Raw genomic sequence first — 20,931 nt, forward strand, 5'->3', positions numbered from 1 at the left:
CAGTCGAAACTCGGAACTGGAGGGGCGCGCAGACAGACGGCCTCTAGAGCCAATCGGTACGCGAGGCGGGAGGGGGCGTGGTTCAAGGAACTGAGCCACGCCCCGTTGGTCCTTCCGCTGGCGCGGAGGAGGCGAAGGAAACTTTCCCAGAGTTCCTTCGAGCTCTCTGGGTTCCCGTGGGGGTTGAGGCGGCAGCAGCGGGCGGGGAGGGGGCTGGGGTCGGCTGCGGATTGGATGAGGAGAGGGCGGAGACAGGGACACTGTCCCACCTCCGAGAGGCCCCAGAAACCCTGCTGTTGGGAGCCTGGGCCGCCCGAGACCCCGACTGGGCAGCCCGGCAGACATCCCCACAGCACACGTGAGCCGGGTAGGCTCCAGGGTGGTTGGCAGCGTGCATTCGGCTGTAGAGAGCCAGCCATGCTTCGCACTCCCGCCCCTCCGCCTCTGTAGCAACCACCGGAGCAGCCCGAGACCCCGGCTGTGGTAGACATGCCCATAGACTGTACAGTGGAGAGTCGCACGGTGCGAGATCAGGCTGCAAAGCCCCTCTGTTCCATTTCAGGACTTGGCGGTACAGCGGCGCACTACATTCCGTTAGGTACTTCGTCCCCAGATCACTCGGGTGCAAGGAACAGCTCCAGGATGTCAGGTGCATAACCTTAACCCAAGCTGCACCGGCTCCGGGAACCCAAGGTCCCACCCTGACGACTCCGCATGTTTGGAGCAAAGTTAACAGAATGAATGGCCCATGAGCGTGCTTGTTGTCGACCCGATCGCCTGAGGAGACACCATTCTACGTGGGGAATTGTGACTTCCAAATCAGTGCTGGTGGCATAAGAAAGACGCTGACAGACCGAATCCCGCTGAGGGGCGGAGCGTCTGGGAGAGCGGTCACGTGGAGGAACCGGAAGTCCTACCCATCATCTTCTCCCCACCTATTGCTGCACTGGTTTGTGTTTAGGACTCGATCTCCGTCTTCCTCCTACTTTTGTCGCTCTTGGTCTAAGGTGATGGCTCCGCCTGGGGATCCGCGACGCCTCTGCAGGCTGGTGCAGGAGGGCCGGCTGCGCGCCCTGCAGGAGGAACTGGAGGGAGCCGGAGGTTGTCAGGGGCCGGAGGCGGCCCGAGGTTGCCAGGGGCCAGCAGGGGACACCCTTGTCCACTGTGCAGCCCGGCACGGGCGGCAAGACATCCTAGCTTATCTAGTGGAGACTTGGAGTATGGACATCGAGGCTGCCAACCGAGACTACAAGCGGCCTCTTCACGAAGCTGCCTCTATGGGCCACCGGGACTGCGTGCGCTACCTCCTGGACCGAGGTGCAGTCGTGGACTCCTTGAAGAAAGCTGACTGGTAGGTGTCCAATGTCCAGAAAAGTTACATCGCCACTCTCCGAGGAATCGCAAATGTTCTTGCATTTTTCAGTGTGTCCGTTAGACGTATAGCTTTCCTCAGCTTTTAATTCTCAGCCCAACCTTCCGTTCTTCGTGGGTTTGGCTCTTTAGTTAGGATAGTTGTTTCCCGTTGACAGAGTATAGAAATGTAATCAAATGGTTAGAAGGTGAATTGTACTGTTCATGTGCCCAGAATGTGTTCTTCTGGAGACATCTTGTTAAATTACTTGTTCATGATTGCATTATTTTAATTGACATGGCTGCAGTGGATAGGTTTCAGTTGCACATACATTGAATATTGAGCTCTATGCAGTTTTGTCACATCTAGCGTTGCAGAGCCACCAGCAAGAATGTTGGTGATGCTCTTCCACCACACAAATCAATTTCATTTGTTGCTAAAATGACATTTTTTTTGTGTATGTGCTATGTCTGGTTCCTGGAAGCCTGTTAACTTTTTTAGGCTCCTAACTTAATGAAGTTCCTGCCTTCCAAGTTATTTCAAATCTGTCAAAACAAAGGGGTTAGGAAATATATCTCAGCACATCAAGGACAGGGAAGCACCATATAATTAAAAGTACATCTCCCTCACTATTGCAAAGTAGTTCCACTGTATCTTGAGCCTTATCTGTGGTTTTTAATCAGTCCTCTGCTTGGCTCATAAATAGTTTTTGCCTCTCAGATAACCTACTCCTGTGGATGCACATTCAGAATCAGTTTCCCTTGTTATTTCTCCACAGTCCTCAGAGAAGTCAGAGGCTGACAGTTTGAGCTTTTTTTCCTGCCTGCCCCCACCACACTCCACCCCCAGACTCCTCTAGGTGTTTTGTCTGTACCAAAGACATACATTCCCTGAAAGCCTGGAAGACATACGTTCTTCCAAATGCCTCAACTCCTTTCCATCCTGGTTGACCTTAGGACTCCTCTGATGATGGCTTGTACAAGGAAGAACCTTGAAGTGATCCAGGACCTTGTGGAACATGGTGCCAATCCACTCCTAAAGAACAAGGATGGCTGGAACAGCTTCCACATTGCCAGTCGAGAAGGCGACCCTGTGATCCTCCGGTACTTGCTCACTGTCTGCCCAGATGCTTGGAAAACAGAGAGCAACATTAGAAGAACTCCTTTACATACTGCAGGTATACCCTGCAATCACTGCTGTCTGCAGTTAGCTTCACCCCAGCACTGCCTACACTTGGTAGTTCAAGTCATCTGCAAAGGGAATGAAGGATTTGGGAAACCAGAAGGCACAGCATCAGAGCATCTTGGGATTTCTTGGCAGACTATAAGTTTGTAAAGTGATGGAACCCTTGGCTCTTGTGTCACTGTGTTAGTCCATTTTCATGTGTATCTGTCTTACCCTTCCTGGTCAGTGAGATGGTAAGCTGGCTCTGTCCTTTCCAAAGTCTGTGATCCTGAGTAAAGAGCTCGGTCTATGTTTGAGCAAAGGTCCTTCTTAGATTTTCACAATGGTGATGATACCATACTGTAGTGTTTTGGCAAAAGCAAAATTAGTGTGGAATGTGTGCATAATGGGCTCAAAAGTCCAAAACAAGAAAGTTGGAAAGTAAACCAGGCAGCATGGTGTGTATCTCTCGTTCTAGCACTTCAGCGGTTGAGGTAGCAGGATCCCTGCAAGTTTAAAGCCGGCCAGGCAATGTTAGAAGAACCTGTCTCAAATCCCCCAATACCTCTCCCCTCAAAGAGAGAACTTTGGAAAATAATTCTTATTCTAAGAGTCAGTTCATTGAATTAGGATACTGAGCTCATACTGTCTCTAAAGATCAATGCCTGAGATGTGATATAGTTCATACTGACTGAGAACAAGCAGCCAATTGTTCTCCAGCCATAGCTGGCACTTACGGACCAAGGAATACTTTCTGAAACTTTTTGAGTAAGTAGGAAAAATCTACCCAGTTCATAAAATACTTAGCTAGCACCCATCATATGAACTCCCGAAAATAATATTCCCTTGGAGAACCAGTCACAAATCTGTCACTCGCCCAAAATAAATGGAGGCCAGATAGTTAGAATCTTTTCTGTTAAGCATAGGTATCCTCAGTAGGAGAAGTAAGTTTTAGATAATTTTCATAGATTACTACTAAATAGGTACCTTCAAAACATTTTTTGCTCTTTTCTGGTGAGAAAAGCCTTTGAAACTTACAGCACTAAAATGGGGACATAAGTTTAAAATTGGAAGTTTGCCATGAAAATGCTCGTACAGATGAAATAATCAATTGTATAAAGTGAAAACATTCCTTACCATTTATTTGGTTGGAATATTTTTTTCATAAGACAGTAACACTACCTATTTTAGGTTTTTCTTCTGGGAGAAGACCAAGGAAGATGAAGAAATGGCTCAACAGTTAAGAACACTTATTGCTCTTCCAAAGAACCTGGGTTCAGTTCCCAGCAACCACGTGGTGACTCACAACCATCTCTAACTCGCAATCCCAATTTTCAAGGGATCCATCACCCTCTTTTAACATCTGTGGGCATAATCCATATGTGTAGTACCCATACAAACATGCAAAGAAAACAGTTAAACACAGAAAATAGAATAAATAAATCTAAAGCAAAATTTTTTTAGAGCCAGGAGAAAGAATTTTGCTTGTTTTTAATTATTTATTCATTGTATTAGGATAAAACCTAGGGTTTTGCACAGCCTGAGCCAGTGTTTGGTCAATGAGTTACCTTCTTAGCTGTCTTAGTTAGGGTTTCTATTGCTGTAAAGAGTCACCATGATCAAGGCAACAGCAACTTTTCTTTTTGTTTTTTTCTTTCTTTTTGGTTTTTCAAGACAGGGTTTCTCTGTGTAGCTTTGGAGCCTGTCCTGGAACTTGCTTTGTAGACCAGGCTGGCCTCAAACTCACAGAGATCCACTGCCTCTGCCTCCCGAGTGCTGAGTTTAAAGGTGTGCACCACCACTGCCTGGCCAACGTTTTCTCTAAAACTACCACAGCAGCCAAGAAAGTTTCAAGTCTACACTAAAAAGTTCTAATTGTCTCCATTCTTTTTCCCCCAGCAATGCATGGCTGTTTTGAAGCAGTACAGGAGCTTCTTGATAGGTAAGAACAACATGGTAAATTGGTGGAAAGTATTTCTAAGTTATAACAAGGAGTTAGGTTTTTTGTTTTTTGTTTTTCCTTTTATGTAGAGAGCTCAGTGTCTACAAACTGAACAGGGCCACAAACCAATCAGCATGGCAAGGAATTCAGGATCCCCAAAGGTGTGTGTAAGAGGAAGACCCAGTGTAAATGAGTGAAGACTGAAGAAATAAATACCTCAGCACCGGTACAACCGAGGCTGTTCCCCTGAGGGGAAAATAACAGCTGTGAGTGAGGGGCAAGAGAGCTTTTTGCACCAAGAAAAAGGGTAGCACATTTGAGTGACTGGAAGTCGTTTGGGATATGCTGAAGTCTAAACAGTAAAGAATATGGATGCTGTCGACCATTACATTCATTGTATGTATTTGAATGTTTTGCTTGCATGCATGTCTGTACACCATATGCATGCCTGGTGCCTGTGGCTGCCAGAAGAGGGTGTTGGAGAGAATCAAACCCAGGTCCTCTGGAAAAGCAATAAATACTCACCACTGCTGAACTACCTCCCCAGGCCCCTTGTTGAAGGGTTTTAAGCCAATGGTCATAAGAAATTATCAGTTTTTAAGCATCACCTGGTTACAAAATATAAATGAACCTGGGATAAGAACGGCCTGTGAAATTGTCTCGGGTTGATAAAGTCAAACAGGAGAGAAATGAAATGATGGTGGCTGGGCTGAAGAGATGAGCATGGAAAGCGTGGTGGTTTGAATAAGAATACCCCCATCTGTTTGAATAACCAGTCACCAGGGAGTGTGGTTTAGAGGGATTGGGGGGGTGTGGCCTTGTTGAAGGAAGTGTGTCCCTGGGGGTGGACTTTAAGGTTTCAAAAGCCTTTGTCAGGACTAAGCTGTCTCTGCCTAGGGATCAGGATGTAACTCTCAACTACAGTTCCAGTGTCTGCCTGTATGTCACCATGCTCCCTGTCGTGATGACAATGGACTAAACCTATGGAACTGTAAGCAGGCCCTCATTAAATGCTTTCTTTCATAAAGAGCTGTCTTTATAGCAATAGAACAGTGAAGAAGTGGATTGAAGGCCATCTTTAAAAAGTGGAATCAGTAGAAAGAGGCAGATAATTTGATGAAAAGGATCTGAGAGGGCCTGGGGATGTAGCTCAGTGGTAGAATGTTAGCCTAGCACAGTCAAGGCCTTGGTCAAGTTTCATCTCCAGCACCATAGAAAATAAAGGAGGAGCAAGGGATGACTTTTACAGTGTGGAACCTGGGCCACTTGCTGAGACACTGAACACTGGAAGAGGAGCAGGGTTGGGGGAAGCATAAGAATTTCACTTTGTCGCCCGGCATTGGTGGCGCACGCCTTTAATCCCAGCGCTCGGGAGGCAGAGGCAGGCGGATCTCTGAGTTCGAGACCAGCCTGGTCTACAAGAGCTAGTTCCAGGACAGCCTCTAAAGCTACAGAGAAACCCTGTCTCGGGAAGGGGGGGGGTGAAATTTCACTTTGGAACAAGTGGAGTAGTTGTGTCTGTGTGAGAGATCAAAGCAGAGTTCAAGTAGGCAGAGACAAGATGGTCTGGATACAAATTTGCAACATAGGAATGGTGATGGGAAGTTAGAAGTGGAAAAGATAATGGGTAAAAGCAAAGGGCGTTGAGCCCTGGGTTCCAAAAACGTGTCAAGCATTTAGAACCACAGATGGGACACATTTGCTTTTCTTCAATTTTGTAAATACCCTTAACTGAGGAAATACTTTTCAGTCACCTTTGTGTGTTAGGTCTGGGTAATAAAATACCAAACATAGCTCTTCTCTAGGGACCTTCATAGGCTAATGAAAAAGACAGTGCGTATTACTAATTCCATGAAGCCCAAGAATTACTACATGCAGTGGCACACATCTGTAATTGCACCCCTCCGAAGACTGAGGCAGGAGAAGCATGAGTTCCAGGCCAGCCACCTTGCACTGCAAGATGACTGGTTGTTCTGGAGAATGGGGGCAGGGAAAGGGTCGTGATAAGAGGAGCAGTAGGAAGCTGTTGTCAGTTGACCTGTGGATAAGGGTGAAAGCAGAGATAGAGGATCGAGATGTTTTAAGTAGCCTAGCTGCAGTATTATATTTAGGTAATTGCTTGGGAGAGAAAGGAGAAAGATGGTAAGGGTGAGCTTTGTGGTCACCCACAAAGCTGAAAAGCTGAAGAAATGAAGGCTCCTGCTGAGCTGATAGGGAACATTAAACGAGGAAGGTTCTAAAGACGTGGAACTTGGCTCAGATGCTAATGTGGTAAAAGGAAAGACAGCTCCAGATGGTCACAGATCATCTAAGGCATGCAGCCTGCCTGCAGGCCATCATGTCTCCTGTCTTGGGTTTAAAATGGTGAATAGTCACATTTTGTCATTTTTGGATTTGACTCTAGGTGTCACTATGAACCAGACTGCAAAGATAACTGTGGAGTCACACCCTTCATGGATGCAATTCAGTGTGGCCATGTTGACATAGCCAAGCTGCTCCTTGAAAAACACAAGGTATACAGTGTTTTTGCTTATTCCTTTAGTTCTTCCTTAGAAATGTTCGATCTGAGGATAAACAGTACATCATTATTAAGTTGCTGGCTTCAAATCCTGGCTCCTCTGAGTTTCTCCACCTTTGACCTCTGTAAACACACATACATAAGTGTTCTCATCTCTAAAACTGTGACAAAATGTGATTTCTTCAGAAGGTCCCTACCAGGACTTAATGATGCTAGGGTTGGAGCTCAAAGTAAAGTGCTAGTGTAGCATTCTCAGAACCTTGGATTTGATCCAGGGAGGATCCAATAATCCAACATACATAGAACATCTAGAAAATTAAGGATTCAGTAAATAGTCACTTTGATAGTAATAGCAAGAAATTGTGCTACCAGAGCTTAAGGCACTATAGCCAGAGTGTTGTCTTGACCACATTTTAGTTCAAGTGCTTTGAGAATCAGGAAGAAATTATGTGCTCTGCCCAGAACTGCACAGACAGTTAAGCTACACCAAAACATCTGCAGGACTATGGACCTAGATTCCTCTGCTTTTCACGGTGCTCCTCTTTTCTGCCTACTAGGCTTGCTCTTCAGCTGAAGATAGCCTGGGGGCCCAGGCCCTCCACCGGGCAGCAGTCACTGGGCAGAATGAAGCCATACGATTCCTGGTGTCCTGTCTTGGCGTTGATATAGATGTGAGAGCAAAGACAACGCAGCTCACAGCTCTTCATTATGCAGCCAAGGTCAGTTGCTTCTCATGACAGCATTTCTTTCTTTAGGCTTGCTTTGCTCCAGTGATGGACAGCTCTGTAGTCTTGGCATCTTTGACTCCATCTGTTTTCTATATTCCTGAGATGTTTGTATTTCTGATTCTCTTTAAATAGAAACATGACATTTTTGTTTCTAGGCAAAAATGGAGAGAGGAGAATTCTTTTTCTTTTTTTTTTTTTGTTTGTTTTGTTTTGTTTTTAAAAACAGGATTTCTCTGTAGCTTTGAAGGCTGTCCTGGAACTTACTCAGTAGACCAGGCTGGCCTTGAATTCACAGAGTTCCACTTGCCTCTGCCTCTCGAGTGCTGGAATTAAAGGCATTCATCACCACTGCCCAGCTGAGAGAATTTTTAATCCTACATAATACTTTGGCTTTATGTACTCCTTCCCACTCTTATTTTCAGGAATGTTTTTTAAAACCATGAAGATGTTGAAGAGTGATGGAGGCCTTTTCGGTTGTCTCTTTAAGTGTTTGAAAGCGATCTGTAGAACTCCATTTAGTATACTAAAATTAGTTATGTGTGCTTGCTGCTGTTGCAGAGTTCCCAGAACCCACATAAGGCAGCTCACAACTTTCTGTAACTCCAGCAAATGAGCAAAGATTCATTATATGAAATTTGTAGCTCTTTCTTATATTGTATTGAGCATTTAAAACCTCTTAAACTAGCACAAAGAAATTCCATCTTCTGGTCTCTCCAATGTATAAAACTTTCAGGATGTGCATAAATATTTCACCAAAGAAAAGGCTATTTTAGGAGCTTTGCTTATTATACATTGTTTAGAAGCTGCGTGCCTTTATTTGGCTTTTTAGAAGCAAGAGTTTCATGTTTTCTGACCAACAATCCCCACCATACCTCCCGTGAACACAGGGATAGGTACACAAATGGACTGAGGGCCCAGGCCACAAACATTTCCTCCATAGAAAGGCCGAACCTGAAATCTTGATTTTAGCCTCACCACTTTGTAACGAGTTGACTGACTTGGCAGGTGTGTATAAATTACTGTGTGAATGATGCTAGCTATAGTAGGGGTCTCTTCTGAGAGCCTCAATCTCACAATTCCCCTCTGCCTTAAAGATTTTAACAAAGAGTTCATATGCTTGGGAAATTTTGCAATGTGGGTTCTATATAAACCACAAGGCTTTGTACTGCTGACCTAATCATATTATCTATCCTGATAACTGAATGTTACAAATACTTAACGATTCGCTTGAGAATCATGGATGATATAGATCTTCCTTAAGACAGGAGGTTCAGTGTTTGCAGTTGGCTGCATCAGGAAGGGTTTCTGTTGTACATTAGAGATTGATTTTAAAGGTTTGCTTTTGTCCTCATCACAGCGGTAATGAATCTATTTCAACACTCAGGAAGGACAGACGAGCACAGTTCAAACTCTGTTATCCCTGGGTGCCAACATCAACTCTAAAGATGAAAGAAACCGATCAGGTATGGAATGCAAATGACTCAGGCACTTTTTAGTTGAAATCATTGATGTAGGTTGAGCACCTCAGTGCTGAGCCCATTCGGCCCTACATTCAGCCCCTTATATGTAAACCTTGCTGACCTCAAACTCACAGAGATCCACCTGCCTCTGCTCGTAGAATGCTGGAATTAAAGGTGTGGGCCATCACAACTGGTTATGATTATACAACATGATTATGATGATAAATACTAACCACCACCCTGGTTACTATGGTTGGTTGATTGGTTTGTGTGTGGGTTTTCTCCCCCCAGATTTACCTATTTATTTTTGTGTGTATGTGTGTGTGTGTGTGTGTGTGTGTGTGTGTGTTTCTATGAATGTGTACCACTTATATGCAGGTGCCCCAGAGGACCAAAAGAGGGCATCAGATCTGCTAGTACTGGAGTTACAAGTGGTTGTAAACTGTTTGATATAGGTGCTAGGAACTGAACTCTGGTCCCCTGGAAAAGCAGCAAGTGTTCTTAACTGCTCAGGCATCTCTACAGCCCCTATTATTACTATTTTAAGCTATTACAATATCTGTGAGGTGAAAGCATTTTCTATCTACTCTATAAGGGCTATTCTATAGATTTTAGGTTCAGAGGTATAGTCTCAGAGTGCTTTTCTTTTTCTTTGTGTGCTGGGGACCAAGCCCAAGGCCCAGGTAGACATGATTTACCATTAAGCTGCATCCCCAGTGCTGTCTAGAGCTGATCCTTTAGACTTGACTTTAGAATAAACCATTCAGTTAGTATTCTTCGAGCCAGAGGTCATCTCATAGGGTTCAGTGGGATCTTCAGTCTTGAAAGCCTCACAAATGACTCGTTCTCACTTGCAGGTCACAAGGGATAGCTGCTGCTAGTCTAAGCAGGGATTCAAGACCAGGCAACAGGACACACTTGGACTCACAGCACACTTAGACCTTTAGTGCTTATTTCTACTCGTAGAGTAGAAAGATTGGTCAACATATTTTTATCACTGCATCCTAACTCATGGTACTTCAGCAAAACATCGAGAAATTTTTATGTACCATTAAATTCATGTTTAAATAGCACATGAGAGTGAGCCTAGGGAGAAGCAGTTTCCTCTGTTCCCCGTTAAGTAGGAAAACTTGTTGCATCCTTTCTGATTTGTTCTTTTTCCTCCATCACCATCCCCCCCTTTTTTTAGACAGGGTCTCTCAATGAGCTCTGGCTGTCTGGGAACTTGATACATAAAATAGGTTATCCTTGAACTCACAAAGATCTTCTTCCCTTTGCCTCCCATTTGCTGGAATTAAAGGTGTGTGCTACTACCCCTAGCAGGTTTGTTTTCTTTAGAAATATTTTCAACCCAGTCAGTTTTAAATTGTGATCCATTATAGCCTATCGTGGGTAGATTATGAAAGAGGAAAATCTGTATCAGTGGGTAGCTGGCCAGATGGCTCTGTGGGCGAGAGCACTTGTAGGCAAGCCTGGTGATCCATGTTTTATCCCCCAGGCCCACATAGTCAAAGAGAGCCAACTCCTGCCCGTTGTCCTCTGATCTCCCTCGACACATGCACTGTGACAAAATGCACATATACACACACATTCACACCCTGACTAAATAAACATCAGCTCTGTGTAACCGAATAATCCAATATCTTTTCTGAATGCAGTACATGTTCTCAGCATAGACCATTTTTGTCTCCCTTTAGCCCTGCATCTGGCCTGTGCAGGTCAGCATGTGGCTTGCACCAGGTTCCTCCTGCAGTCAGGACTGAAGGATTCTGAAGACCTAACGGGCACCCTGGCCCAGCAACTCACAAAGTGTATAGACATCCTTCAGGACTTTGACCACACCATGAAATCGTAAGGATATTTGAAGAAGGAGGCAACGAAGTTCATGGTAATTCACATCGTGTTTTTTCAGTTACTGACAGATGAGTGAGTTATTCCTCTGCCAGTGTTTTCATCTCCTTCTGACTTCCCTTCTTCATGTTCCTCTGATGGAAGACTTGCCAAACGACCGGGACAATGGATTCCTGGCATGTTGTATGATCCTGAACACAGCCATTTTTTGTTTGTTTGTTTGTTTGTTTTCTTTTTTCAAGTGTCCTGGGAAATGAATTTGGAGCCTTGCACATGCTAAGCAAGTACTGTGCCACTGAGCTACATCGCCAGCCCCATATTTTGTTTTTCTAGCCTTCGAGTAGCATGAGATTAAATATGGGTCTTGGGTATCCCTAGGGAAGAATGTGATGTGAATGGATGTAATATATACCCTTCTTTAAGTATGTGTAATAAAACTAGAAATACAATTGCTGTTTACAAAAGCTGTAAAACATAATTGGCCTGTTTAATTTTTTTCCTTCATAGCTTTTATGTGGCCATTTGGTTTCATAGCCAGGGAGGGCATGCATTTTTTACTCGCTTATAACAACATTTACAGGAAATTGATGGACACCTTTTCATATTCTCATTACTGCTAGTTGAGCCAAGGTTGTTTTTGTTTTGTTTTGTTAATGCCTATTAATGGCATTAACAAATGCCATTAATGGATATTTTGCCTGCATGTATGTCTGTGTACCACATGCATGCCTGATGCCTTCCAAGGCCAGAAGAGGCTTTCAGATCCCCTGGGACTGGAGTTACAAATGGTTGTGAGCCTTCATGTGGGTGCTGGGAATCAAACCTCAGGTCCTCTAGGAGAACAGCCAGTGCTCTTAAGCACTGAGCTGAGCCTTCTCTCCAGCCCCAGCTGTAAGATTTTAAACTCTAAGGGTTTTCTGTTTGTTTTAATAGATAAGTACAGTCATGAGCAAGATTTAACCCTCATTAGTGTAGTGTGATCCCACAAGTACTATTTCACACCTACCTCACTCCAGTAGTATGCTTGTCTTGGCAAATAGCAAAGACTTCAGCTCCTCTTAATTATTTTCCTGTGGAATTCATAAATTCCTGTTTCTAACCACCAAATAAATGTTCCTGTAGAAACGCAACCCTGTCTTGTAATCTCTTCATCATACACTGTACACATACGCTCATCTGAGATGGGATTACCACTCTCCCCCTGTCACAGATCTCTGTTTCAGTAGTTTTGGGTCTGAAGATGATCTTGGTGTGTGATATTCCATGTATGCATGCTGGGGCCAAAAGGTCAACACAAAGCATCCTATCCATTCTCATTTATATTCTCTCTCCCCTCTCCACTCCTTCCCCCCCCCCCAAAAAAAAAAGCCTCTCTGTATCTGAAGCTAGCCTCCTCAGTGCTCTTGAGTGCTGAGTTTAAGACCTGAGCCATAATGCCTGGTGTCTCTTGTTTGCTACTCTGATTACATAATTAATTCCCATGTGTTACGTTGCTTCTTCCCTTCCTAGTACTAGATTCCATAAACCTTGACTACTACAGGCACTGCTAAAATCACTCCACAGCCAGAGATGCCAGTGATGATCACAACATTAATTGTAGCCAAGAAAGTAGTAATGATATATGATAACAATACACTTTCTCTATAATACTATATTAGAAATAGCTAATAGCAGTGCAAATGATAATAATTATTCCCTCCTAATTATAGTTAACTTTTTTCCTTTGGGTTACCTTCTCAGGCTTCCCTACCTACAACTGTATTCCTGTCTTCAGCATTTGATACTTTGTTACAGTTAGTTTTAATTGTCAGCCTAGGTGTTAAGACAACCTAGAGTCACCTTTAAAGGGAGTCTTAATGACTGTTTTCATTGGGTTGGCAGTGGGTGTGTCTGGGAGAGATTGTCTTAAAAATAAGTTAATTAATATAGGAAGACCCAGCCCACTGTGGGTAGCACCATTCCCTTCTGGGTAGGGGTCCTGAGCTGAGTGAGAGGTGAGAATTGAGCTGAGCATAAACAGATAAGTGAACACGATGCATTCATTTCTCTCTGCTTTTAATTCTGGGTGTGAGGTGGTAGCTGCTTGAAGTTCCTTCCTTGACTACTGTGCAGTTATGGACTGACTGTAATCTGGAATTTATAAACTGAAATAAACCTTTCTCCTCTAAGTTGCTTTTTGTCAGGGTTATTTAATCAGCAACAAAATAGAACTAGAAGGAACCCCCTGCCTTGTTTGTTCTTCTTAGTATTTACCGCTAGAAAATACATCATATGATTTGAATAACTTTTTTAATTGTCTCTGCCCACCATTGATATTTAACCAGCTTCGGTCAGGACTGAGGCCCAGAGCAGTCTAGGTACAGAATAAGTTTATTATAGTACACTGGTGAATACATGATACTAGTTATTTGTGTTTATTGGGTGTTTAATGTATGCCAGCTGCTGTGCTAAACATCTTGCCTGTGTTGGCTCATTTTGTTCTCTCACTTTTATACTTTGTGGATAGTTATTAATATCTACAAGTTATCTATTTATCTTCAAGCTGTTACTTGAAGAGTCTACATTTGGCACCTCAATTCATGGGCACCATCTTGCTGCCCTGGATTCTGGCTTCATTGCTGCCTCTCTGTGTAGACTACTTTCTCAGAAGTTATTGGGGATTTCCTAATTGCCTGGTTAAGTAATCCTTTTTTGTTAAAGATGGGGTCACTATGTAACCCTGGCTGTTTTTGAACTCACTCTGTAGACCAGATTGGTCTCAAACTCACAGATCCTCCTGCCTCTGCCTCCCAGGTGCTGGGATTAAATTTGTGCAGTGCCTAGTGCCACCGCTAACTGGCTAAGTAATGTATCCTCTTCTGCTATCTGGACTCTTGTACCTGAGATAACTCACTTCAAGTTTCTTCTTTTCTTTTTTCTTTTCCCCAGCCCCCCTTTTTTCTTTCTTTCCTCTCTTTCTCTCCTACCCTCCCCGTCTCTCTCCCTCCATTCCTCCCTCCCTTCCTCTCTCTCTCTCATTCTCTCTCTCTCTCTCTCTCTCTCTCTCTCTCTCTCTCTCTCTCTCTCTCTTTCTTCAGAGATAGGATCTCAGTGTATATCCTGAGCTGGCCTTCAAGTTGTGATCCTCCTGCTTTAGCCTTCTGAGTGTTGGAATTGAAGGCTTGCCTTGCTTCTGAGGTTTCCTTTCTCGAGCCTCTCTCTGTCTCCTTTGTGCAATTCTCTTTTAGGGACTGTCCCTTGAATACTAATGTACTCAGTCTCATGCCCAGTTCATGCCTCTTTATTCTGCACTTGCTACTGAAGTAATCCCATTTGGTTTTCTGGTTTTACCTACAGTGGAAGCCACTCCAGCCTTATTTTCAACTGCCAGCTGAACACATTTTGCATGCCCTTACTAAGGCTGTCTTACAAGCTATTCCACACTTAATTCTCTACACTGTGTTCACCCCCATCTTATACTTGCCACCTAGTTGAGGGTTCCTCAGTACACGAGTCCAATCAGTTGGAAACTGGAGGTCACCTGTAAGAACTCCCTCCTTCTCAGGAAGCCCTGTTGTGTTCCAGCTGTTGGATAACTCTGTCTTCTCTCAGGCTCTCATACATACTCTCATCTCAGACCACCATTGCAGCAGCCTTGTAGTTACTAGTCCTGCTTCTACCTGTGTTCTCAAATCTGCCTTTCCTATAACTGCCGGAGAGCTCTCACTAATAAGGACATTGACTGCCAATGGCAGCTGGCGGCTTGTCCTCCCAAAGAATAGAGACTTTGTTAATAGGTCCCTTCTTGTAGCACATGACTGTTACTATTGATTGTCATCTTTCGAGGACCTAGAATCACCTGGAACATACCTCCAAGCCATCTGTGAGGGAAATTCTAGATTCGGTTAATTGAGGTAGGAGACCCACAGTAACTGTGGGCAGCAGCGTTCCTCAGGTTAAAGTCCTGGACAGAATAAAAAGGAGGAAGTGAGAAATTGACCTAACAGCAGCATTGATCGCGCTGCTTCCTGACTGGGGATGAAGAATGACTAATTAATGGCCTCCAGTTCCTACTGCCATGCTTTTCCTGGCATGATGGTCTATACCCTTGAGCTGAAAGCCTGAATAAAGCTTTCCCTCCTTAACTTGATTTCATCGGGTATTTTGTTGCAGCAACAAGAAAAGTAACTGATACACTGATGACACAAGGTCTTATTACAGAGCCGAGGCTATGCTGAGTAGCCCAGGCTGGCCTCAAATTTGTGATCCTCCTGCTTCACCCTCTTGAGTGCTAGGATTACAGGTCACAGCCACTTTGCCTAGCTGACTGGGGCTCCTGACCCTTCCCGAAAGACCTCCTTCCACAAGGGCTGTCTGTTGCTCTGGAGAACAAACTCTCTTCTTCTTCTTCTTCTTCTTCTTCTTCTTCTTCTTCTTCTTCTTCTTCTTCTTCTTCTTCTTCTTCTTCTTTTTCGAGACAGGGTTTCTCTGTGTAGCTTTGGGGCCTATCCTGGCACTCGCTCTGGAGACCAGGCTGGCCTCGGAACTCACAGAGATCCACCTGCCTTTGCCTCCCGAGTGCTGGGATTAAAGGCGTGCACCACCAATGCCCAGCCAAACTCTCTTCTTCTTAAGCACATCGCAATTAAGCTCAATCAGGACAGTTGTCAGGGACGGAAATGGATAAAAAACTGCAACCACTTGAAAGCAGCTAGATCTAATGTATTACTTCCCTTACAAGAAGAATTCTATGATACAATAGTTACAAAAGGAAATGAAAATGGACCTCGAGATGGGAAAGGTATGGAACTCTGGCTTAAGAAATGAGAGAAGCTTGCAAAGAGAAGCCTAGAGCAAAAGGAAGAGAACAGAGGCTGCATTTAATTTACCTTGGACTCTGCTGCTGTTCACCACCAGGTGGCAGGCCAGAAAAATGTCTTTTCTTCTCCAGGCCTTAAGACTCAGACTTTAAAACAGAAAGTGCTAACCGAGGAAGCCAAAATCACCAATAATCCCACTGCTCAGTTATAGCCACTCTTTTCTTAAGTACTTATTTTATTTGTTATTATTATTGTGTGTATGAAGTGTGCACATGGGCACACATGAGCAGAGGTCAGAGAACACTTTGAGGAACCACGTTTTCTCCATCAGTGGTAGGATACAGGGTTCTGACTCAGTTCATCAGGCTTGCATGATGTGTGGTTTGCGTTCCTGTTGCTGTGAGAAACACCATGACCAAAGCTACTTGGACAGAAAAGGATTTCTTTCAGCTTACTACACTTTACATCTTTCCCTCTTGAGGGAAACCAAAACCAGAGCTCAAAGCAGGAGCTTGACTCAGAAACCATGGCCACTCACTGTTTGCTCCCAGGCACACGTACATTCAGCTACAGCCTGGGCCCACCTTCCTCAGGATGGCATCTCCCACAGTGGCCTGGACCCTCCTACATCAATTAGCAATCAATAAAATGTTCCTACTGATATGCTCCCAGGTCCATCTGATCTGGCCAATTATTCAGTTGAGGTCTCTTTTTTCCAGGTGACTCTAGGTTCATATCAAGTTGACAGCTGAAGCTAACTGTCACATGCCAAGAGCTTATACCCACTGAGGCACCTCACAGGCACAGTAGCCCACTCTTATTCTTATCTTCCTGTCAAAATGAGTGTGGCTGAGACAATGCAGTGTATGCAATTTGCCCCTAACTTTATACTAAGAAGTTTGTGTACTCTGCTTTTAAATCTGTCAAGTACTTCATCTTGGTATTTGTCTGTATTAATTTGTAAGGATTCAGGCATCATGCTGGCCTGCCCCTGTCACCTGGCAGAATGCACTTGGGCAGTACCCTGGTCAGCCCAGGGTTCCATGACTACTAGTCTGCAAGCAGGTGCAAAGGAAAGACCCCACCCACTTACAATCTCTTTCCTGCTGTTCCTCTGGGACAGGCAGGACTTTTTCTGTCTCCCTCTTCTGTCCTCTCTGTATCTCTTTACCTCTGTTCTCTTTCCTTCTTCCCTCCCTCCCTTTCTAATAAAACTTCTCATTGAAGCTCTGTCTGCCTGCTATGTTTGTCCCTCCGCCTTAGTCACCTTTGCCTGCTATGGAATCTTCCAAGGGTCCCCCTTGAATTATCATAACATAATTATTATATATACATTTTTGTTTGTTTGTTTTGCTGTATTGAGGGTCAAACTCGGGGCCCTGAACATCCTAGACAACTGCTCTGTCACTGAGATATGTACTGGGTGTTGGCAAAGACAGGACAAATCAGTACTTTTAGATACTACTGAAGAAATGAGGTAGAGTCTAGAAATAGAAAAAGTCTTAGATTTGATCACCTGCAGGGTAGAGGCTGGGTGAATGGCTGAGGAACAGTAAAACCACAGAGGCCTTGAGCAACCCTGTACTTCTTTGGATATGATGAGTGATAAAGGGGGAAAAAATGGGCTGGAGAAATGACTCAGTGGTTAAGAACACTGGATGCTGTTCCAGAGGGCCCTAGTTCAATTCCAAGCATCCACATGGTGGTTAACAGCCATCTGTAACTCCAGTCCCAGGAGATCTGATTCCCTCTTCTGGCCTCTGCTGATACCAGGCACACATATGGTGCACAGACTTATGTGCTTGGTAAAGCATTCATACACATAACTTTTTTAAAAAAATTAAAAATTAAAGCCAAGCAGTGGTGGTGCACACCTTTAATCCCAGAACTCAGGAGGCAGAGGCAGGTGGATCTCTGAGTTAAGGCCAGCCTGTTCTACATAGTTCCCACAGCCAAGGCTACACAGAGAAACCCTGTCTTGACTGCCCCCCCCAAAAAAATTTAAAATTGAAAACAACTTAGCTAGGGATGTACTAGAGTATTTGTCTATTCCATGTAATACCCAGGATTTGATCTTGAGCATGCTCCAAATAAATAATGAAATTGTTGAATTAAACACAAACCAGAAAATTTTTCAGAGAAGAGCACGGTGTCTATAAACAGAGGAAGACACAATGAAAGAATTAAGCTGATGGGAGCAGGGACCTTCAGGGGTCAAGAGAAACAGGACCGGGGACTTGGGAAGGCTCCGCCTAAAACATGGAAGGAGCATTTTCTGCTTAGAGGCATTGAAAGAGAAAGGAAGGCCTGGGGAAGAGGAGAAGGGCTAAAGCAGAATGTGTGGCCGTAGCTTTTTGATGTCGGAGTCTTGGGAGATGGGAGTAAGGTGGGTAGGGGTGGAGGGTTGGGAGTAACTAGTGATTATATTTTCTACAATACTGAGTAATGTGAATTTACATTTGATAGTCTTTATACTTTTAAAAGTTGCTTTCAACCAGGCCTGGGAACCTCACAGGTGGCTGAGGCAGGAGGATTCCAAGTTCAAAGTCTGCCAGGGCTTTGAATCAGCATTCAAGGCCTAAAGATGCAGCGTGTGCCGGGACAGCCTGAGTAACTTAGCTTCCACATAATGGTTAGTTTGATTAGTGCCTTGATGGGATTTAGACTTCCACGGCCATTATCTATGAAGGTGTTTGCAGGCAGGTTTGACTAAGGAGGTAAGACCCTCCAAGAATGTAGGTGGCACCACCTTATGGTGTGTGTGGGGGGGTGGATTCAGCTAGGTAAGCATCCTCTTTCCTGACAGCAGATGTAGTGTGATCGATCAGTCAACCTGCGTCCTGCTCCTGTCAGTCACCACACCTCTCTGCCACCATACCTTGTCTGTCATCCTCATTCCCAACAGCTGGTACAGTGTGATCAGCCTGCATCCTGCTCCTGTCGAGATACCTCTCTGCAACCATATCTTCTCCTTCCTAACGGACCCCTAAAATGTGAGCCAAAATAAGCCCTTCTCACTGTCACCACAGTGAGAAGGATAGCTAATATATCCTATCTGTTATTATGGCATGAGGAGGACCTCGGAAGGGTTCCACAGTGGGTGAGAAACAGAGAGCTGCAAATGTAACATGTGGAAAGTTTACTGGGGGAAGACAGGGGAGTAAGGAAAGGGAAGAGAAAGAGAGACAGAGACAGACAGACAGCTGCCTCCTCAGAGAAATGGCAAAAGGAGAGAGAGGAAGTGGGTGGAGTTCGCCTCTTAAAGGGACCTTCACACCTGTGTACAGAGCCAGGGTTCTGCTTGCCCTGTGCCGAAGTGGCACACTCTGCCAGGTCCCCAAGGGTGGAGCAGGTTTGCCTGGATTATCATACTATCATTTTTTTTTGGTTTGTTTGTTTGTTGTTGTTCATTTGTTTTTGTTTTTTAAGACAGGGTTTCTCTGGATAGCCTGTCTGTTTTTTCAAAACCTGAAAGACAAAAGAGTGTGCTAAAATTATAGCCAGGAGCTGGGCAGTGGTGCACACACTTTTAATCCTAACACTCAGGAAGCAGAGGCAGGCGGATCTCTGAGTTTGAGGCCAGCCTGGTCTACAGTAGCTGGAGTTCCAGGACAGCCAGGGCTACACAGAAAAACCCTGTCTTGAAAGACCCCCAGGGGCTCAGGCCCCCAGAATCTCAGCCCAGGACCACAGGGACCCCAATCACCAGGTGGAGTCGAAAACTTGATGCAAACAGCAAGAGGCTTTAATGTAGTTGTTTAACAAGCTAACCCCATGTTAGCTCCGGCCTCCCATCCATCCACGGCATAGAGATCTTATAGGGCAGCATAAGGGGAGTGTCTAGGGGTACACACAGGCTCAGGATTGGTATGCCTCTGGGCTTGGAGGGTTTGCCCTGTGTTGATTGGTCAACTTGTTGTTATGGCCCATAGGCCCTCCCAGGGCAGTTGCTATGCTCTGCACATTGTCCATAAAGCACACCCAGAGCCGTAAAGCATAGCACTACCAGCTAACTTCTGATTGGTTCCCTGCCATGAGGCAGGCATCTGACCTCCTAGTGACCAAGGCAAGGTCAGGCAAGCACGGGTTAGGCTGTTATAGCTGCTGAAATGGGCAGGTGGTCCCTTCAGTCTTAGGGAGGGGAGGCAGGGAGGGGAATATAGCTGGGGATATAGTACTTACTTACACTGTAGAAGGCCATAGATTCCATTTCTAACTTCCCAAAACAACATGGCTTTCATAACCCAGAAACATGTCCAAGGTCAAGATCCAAGTGTAAAAGGTGATGTGGCTTTTCCTGCTAAGAAAACAAGGTAAAGGTAAGAGGCCTGGCCTCCTACTTCAGCAGGCATAGCAAAGGGGACAGTAAAGATTGGGTGGTGCACATAACTGCCTGTCGCTCAGCAATTACAAACTCCCAATTCCTTTCTCCAGTCCTGAGAAAGGTAAGTGACTTAATAATAGGGCTGCCTCTAGGCATTCCTGAGAAAAAGCAGGGGGAGTAATTACACTTATCAGTTCCCCAGCTCCTGCCTCTGTGGGTTTTCCTGCCTGAACACATCAGCCTGGGAATCTCTGCAGGCTTCTCCATAGCAGCGCTTGCTGGGAGCTCTCCTCCCCTCTGCTCTGTAAAGGGCCCAGGGCGTCCTTGGGGTATTTGGAACAATGTTTAAAAAATACCAATGATAATTCAGTTTTATACAGAGTTTTCACTGCTTCAGAGATTTTTTTCTTCTTCAGAGTTTAACAGTTTAGTCCCCAGTCTGAGCTCTGGATTTAAACCCCAGCCTTTTCACATGCTAATTGTATGAGCTCCGCCTCTCTAATCAACTTCCTTATCTCAAGTATGACTGGTCTTCTTTGGCAGCGCCTCTGATCTCAGCATTCAGCCAGCCTGGGCTACATAGCAAGACCCCACAAACTACATGCGGATAAATATCACTGCCTGTCCTAAGCACTGAAGGGGATCATCAGTGTTCACCTAGTCAACACGGACTGCACACTTGCTTATTTGGTGTTTTTTGGGAGGTGGGGTTATCTCTCTACAGATCCTTGACTGTCCTATCCTGGAACTCACTATGTAGACCAGGCTGGCCTTGAACTCACAGTGATCCTCCC

The 20,931-nt window shown here is 44.8% G+C and overlaps 1 protein-coding gene across 5 annotated transcripts; it reads left to right on the forward strand.

Moving 5' to 3' along the window:
* The first annotated feature begins 241 nt into the window (after nucleotides 1–241).
* Ankrd16 (ankyrin repeat domain 16) lies at nucleotides 242–11,492 on the forward strand. Of its 5 annotated transcripts, none has more exons than XR_003483284.2 (8): nucleotides 242–1,351; nucleotides 2,308–2,528; nucleotides 4,415–4,457; nucleotides 4,547–4,618; nucleotides 6,862–6,970; nucleotides 7,533–7,694; nucleotides 9,061–9,166; nucleotides 10,861–10,931. XR_003483284.2 is itself a non-coding variant. In XM_027405115.2 (8 exons), exons 1-8 carry the CDS (start codon nucleotides 1,011–1,013, stop codon nucleotides 11,016–11,018), a joined length of 1,185 nt encoding a protein of 394 aa, XP_027260916.1. In that variant the 5' UTR covers nucleotides 247–1,010; the 3' UTR covers nucleotides 11,019–11,492. The 5 variants fall into 5 exon arrangements, 4 of the variants coding, with proteins under 4 accessions (XP_027260919.1, XP_027260916.1, XP_027260917.1 ...); XM_027405115.2 differs by having other exon boundaries at nucleotides 247–1,351; nucleotides 9,088–9,166; nucleotides 10,861–11,492; XM_027405116.2 differs by lacking the exon at nucleotides 4,547–4,618 and having other exon boundaries at nucleotides 250–1,351; nucleotides 9,088–9,166; nucleotides 10,861–11,492.
* The last annotated feature ends 9,439 nt before the right edge of the window (nucleotides 11,493–20,931 follow it).

The sequence above is a fragment of the Cricetulus griseus genome, chromosome 3, assembly GCF_003668045.3.
Source record: "Cricetulus griseus strain 17A/GY chromosome 3, alternate assembly CriGri-PICRH-1.0, whole genome shotgun sequence".
NCBI classification, from domain to species: Eukaryota; Metazoa; Chordata; class Mammalia; order Rodentia; family Cricetidae; genus Cricetulus; species Cricetulus griseus.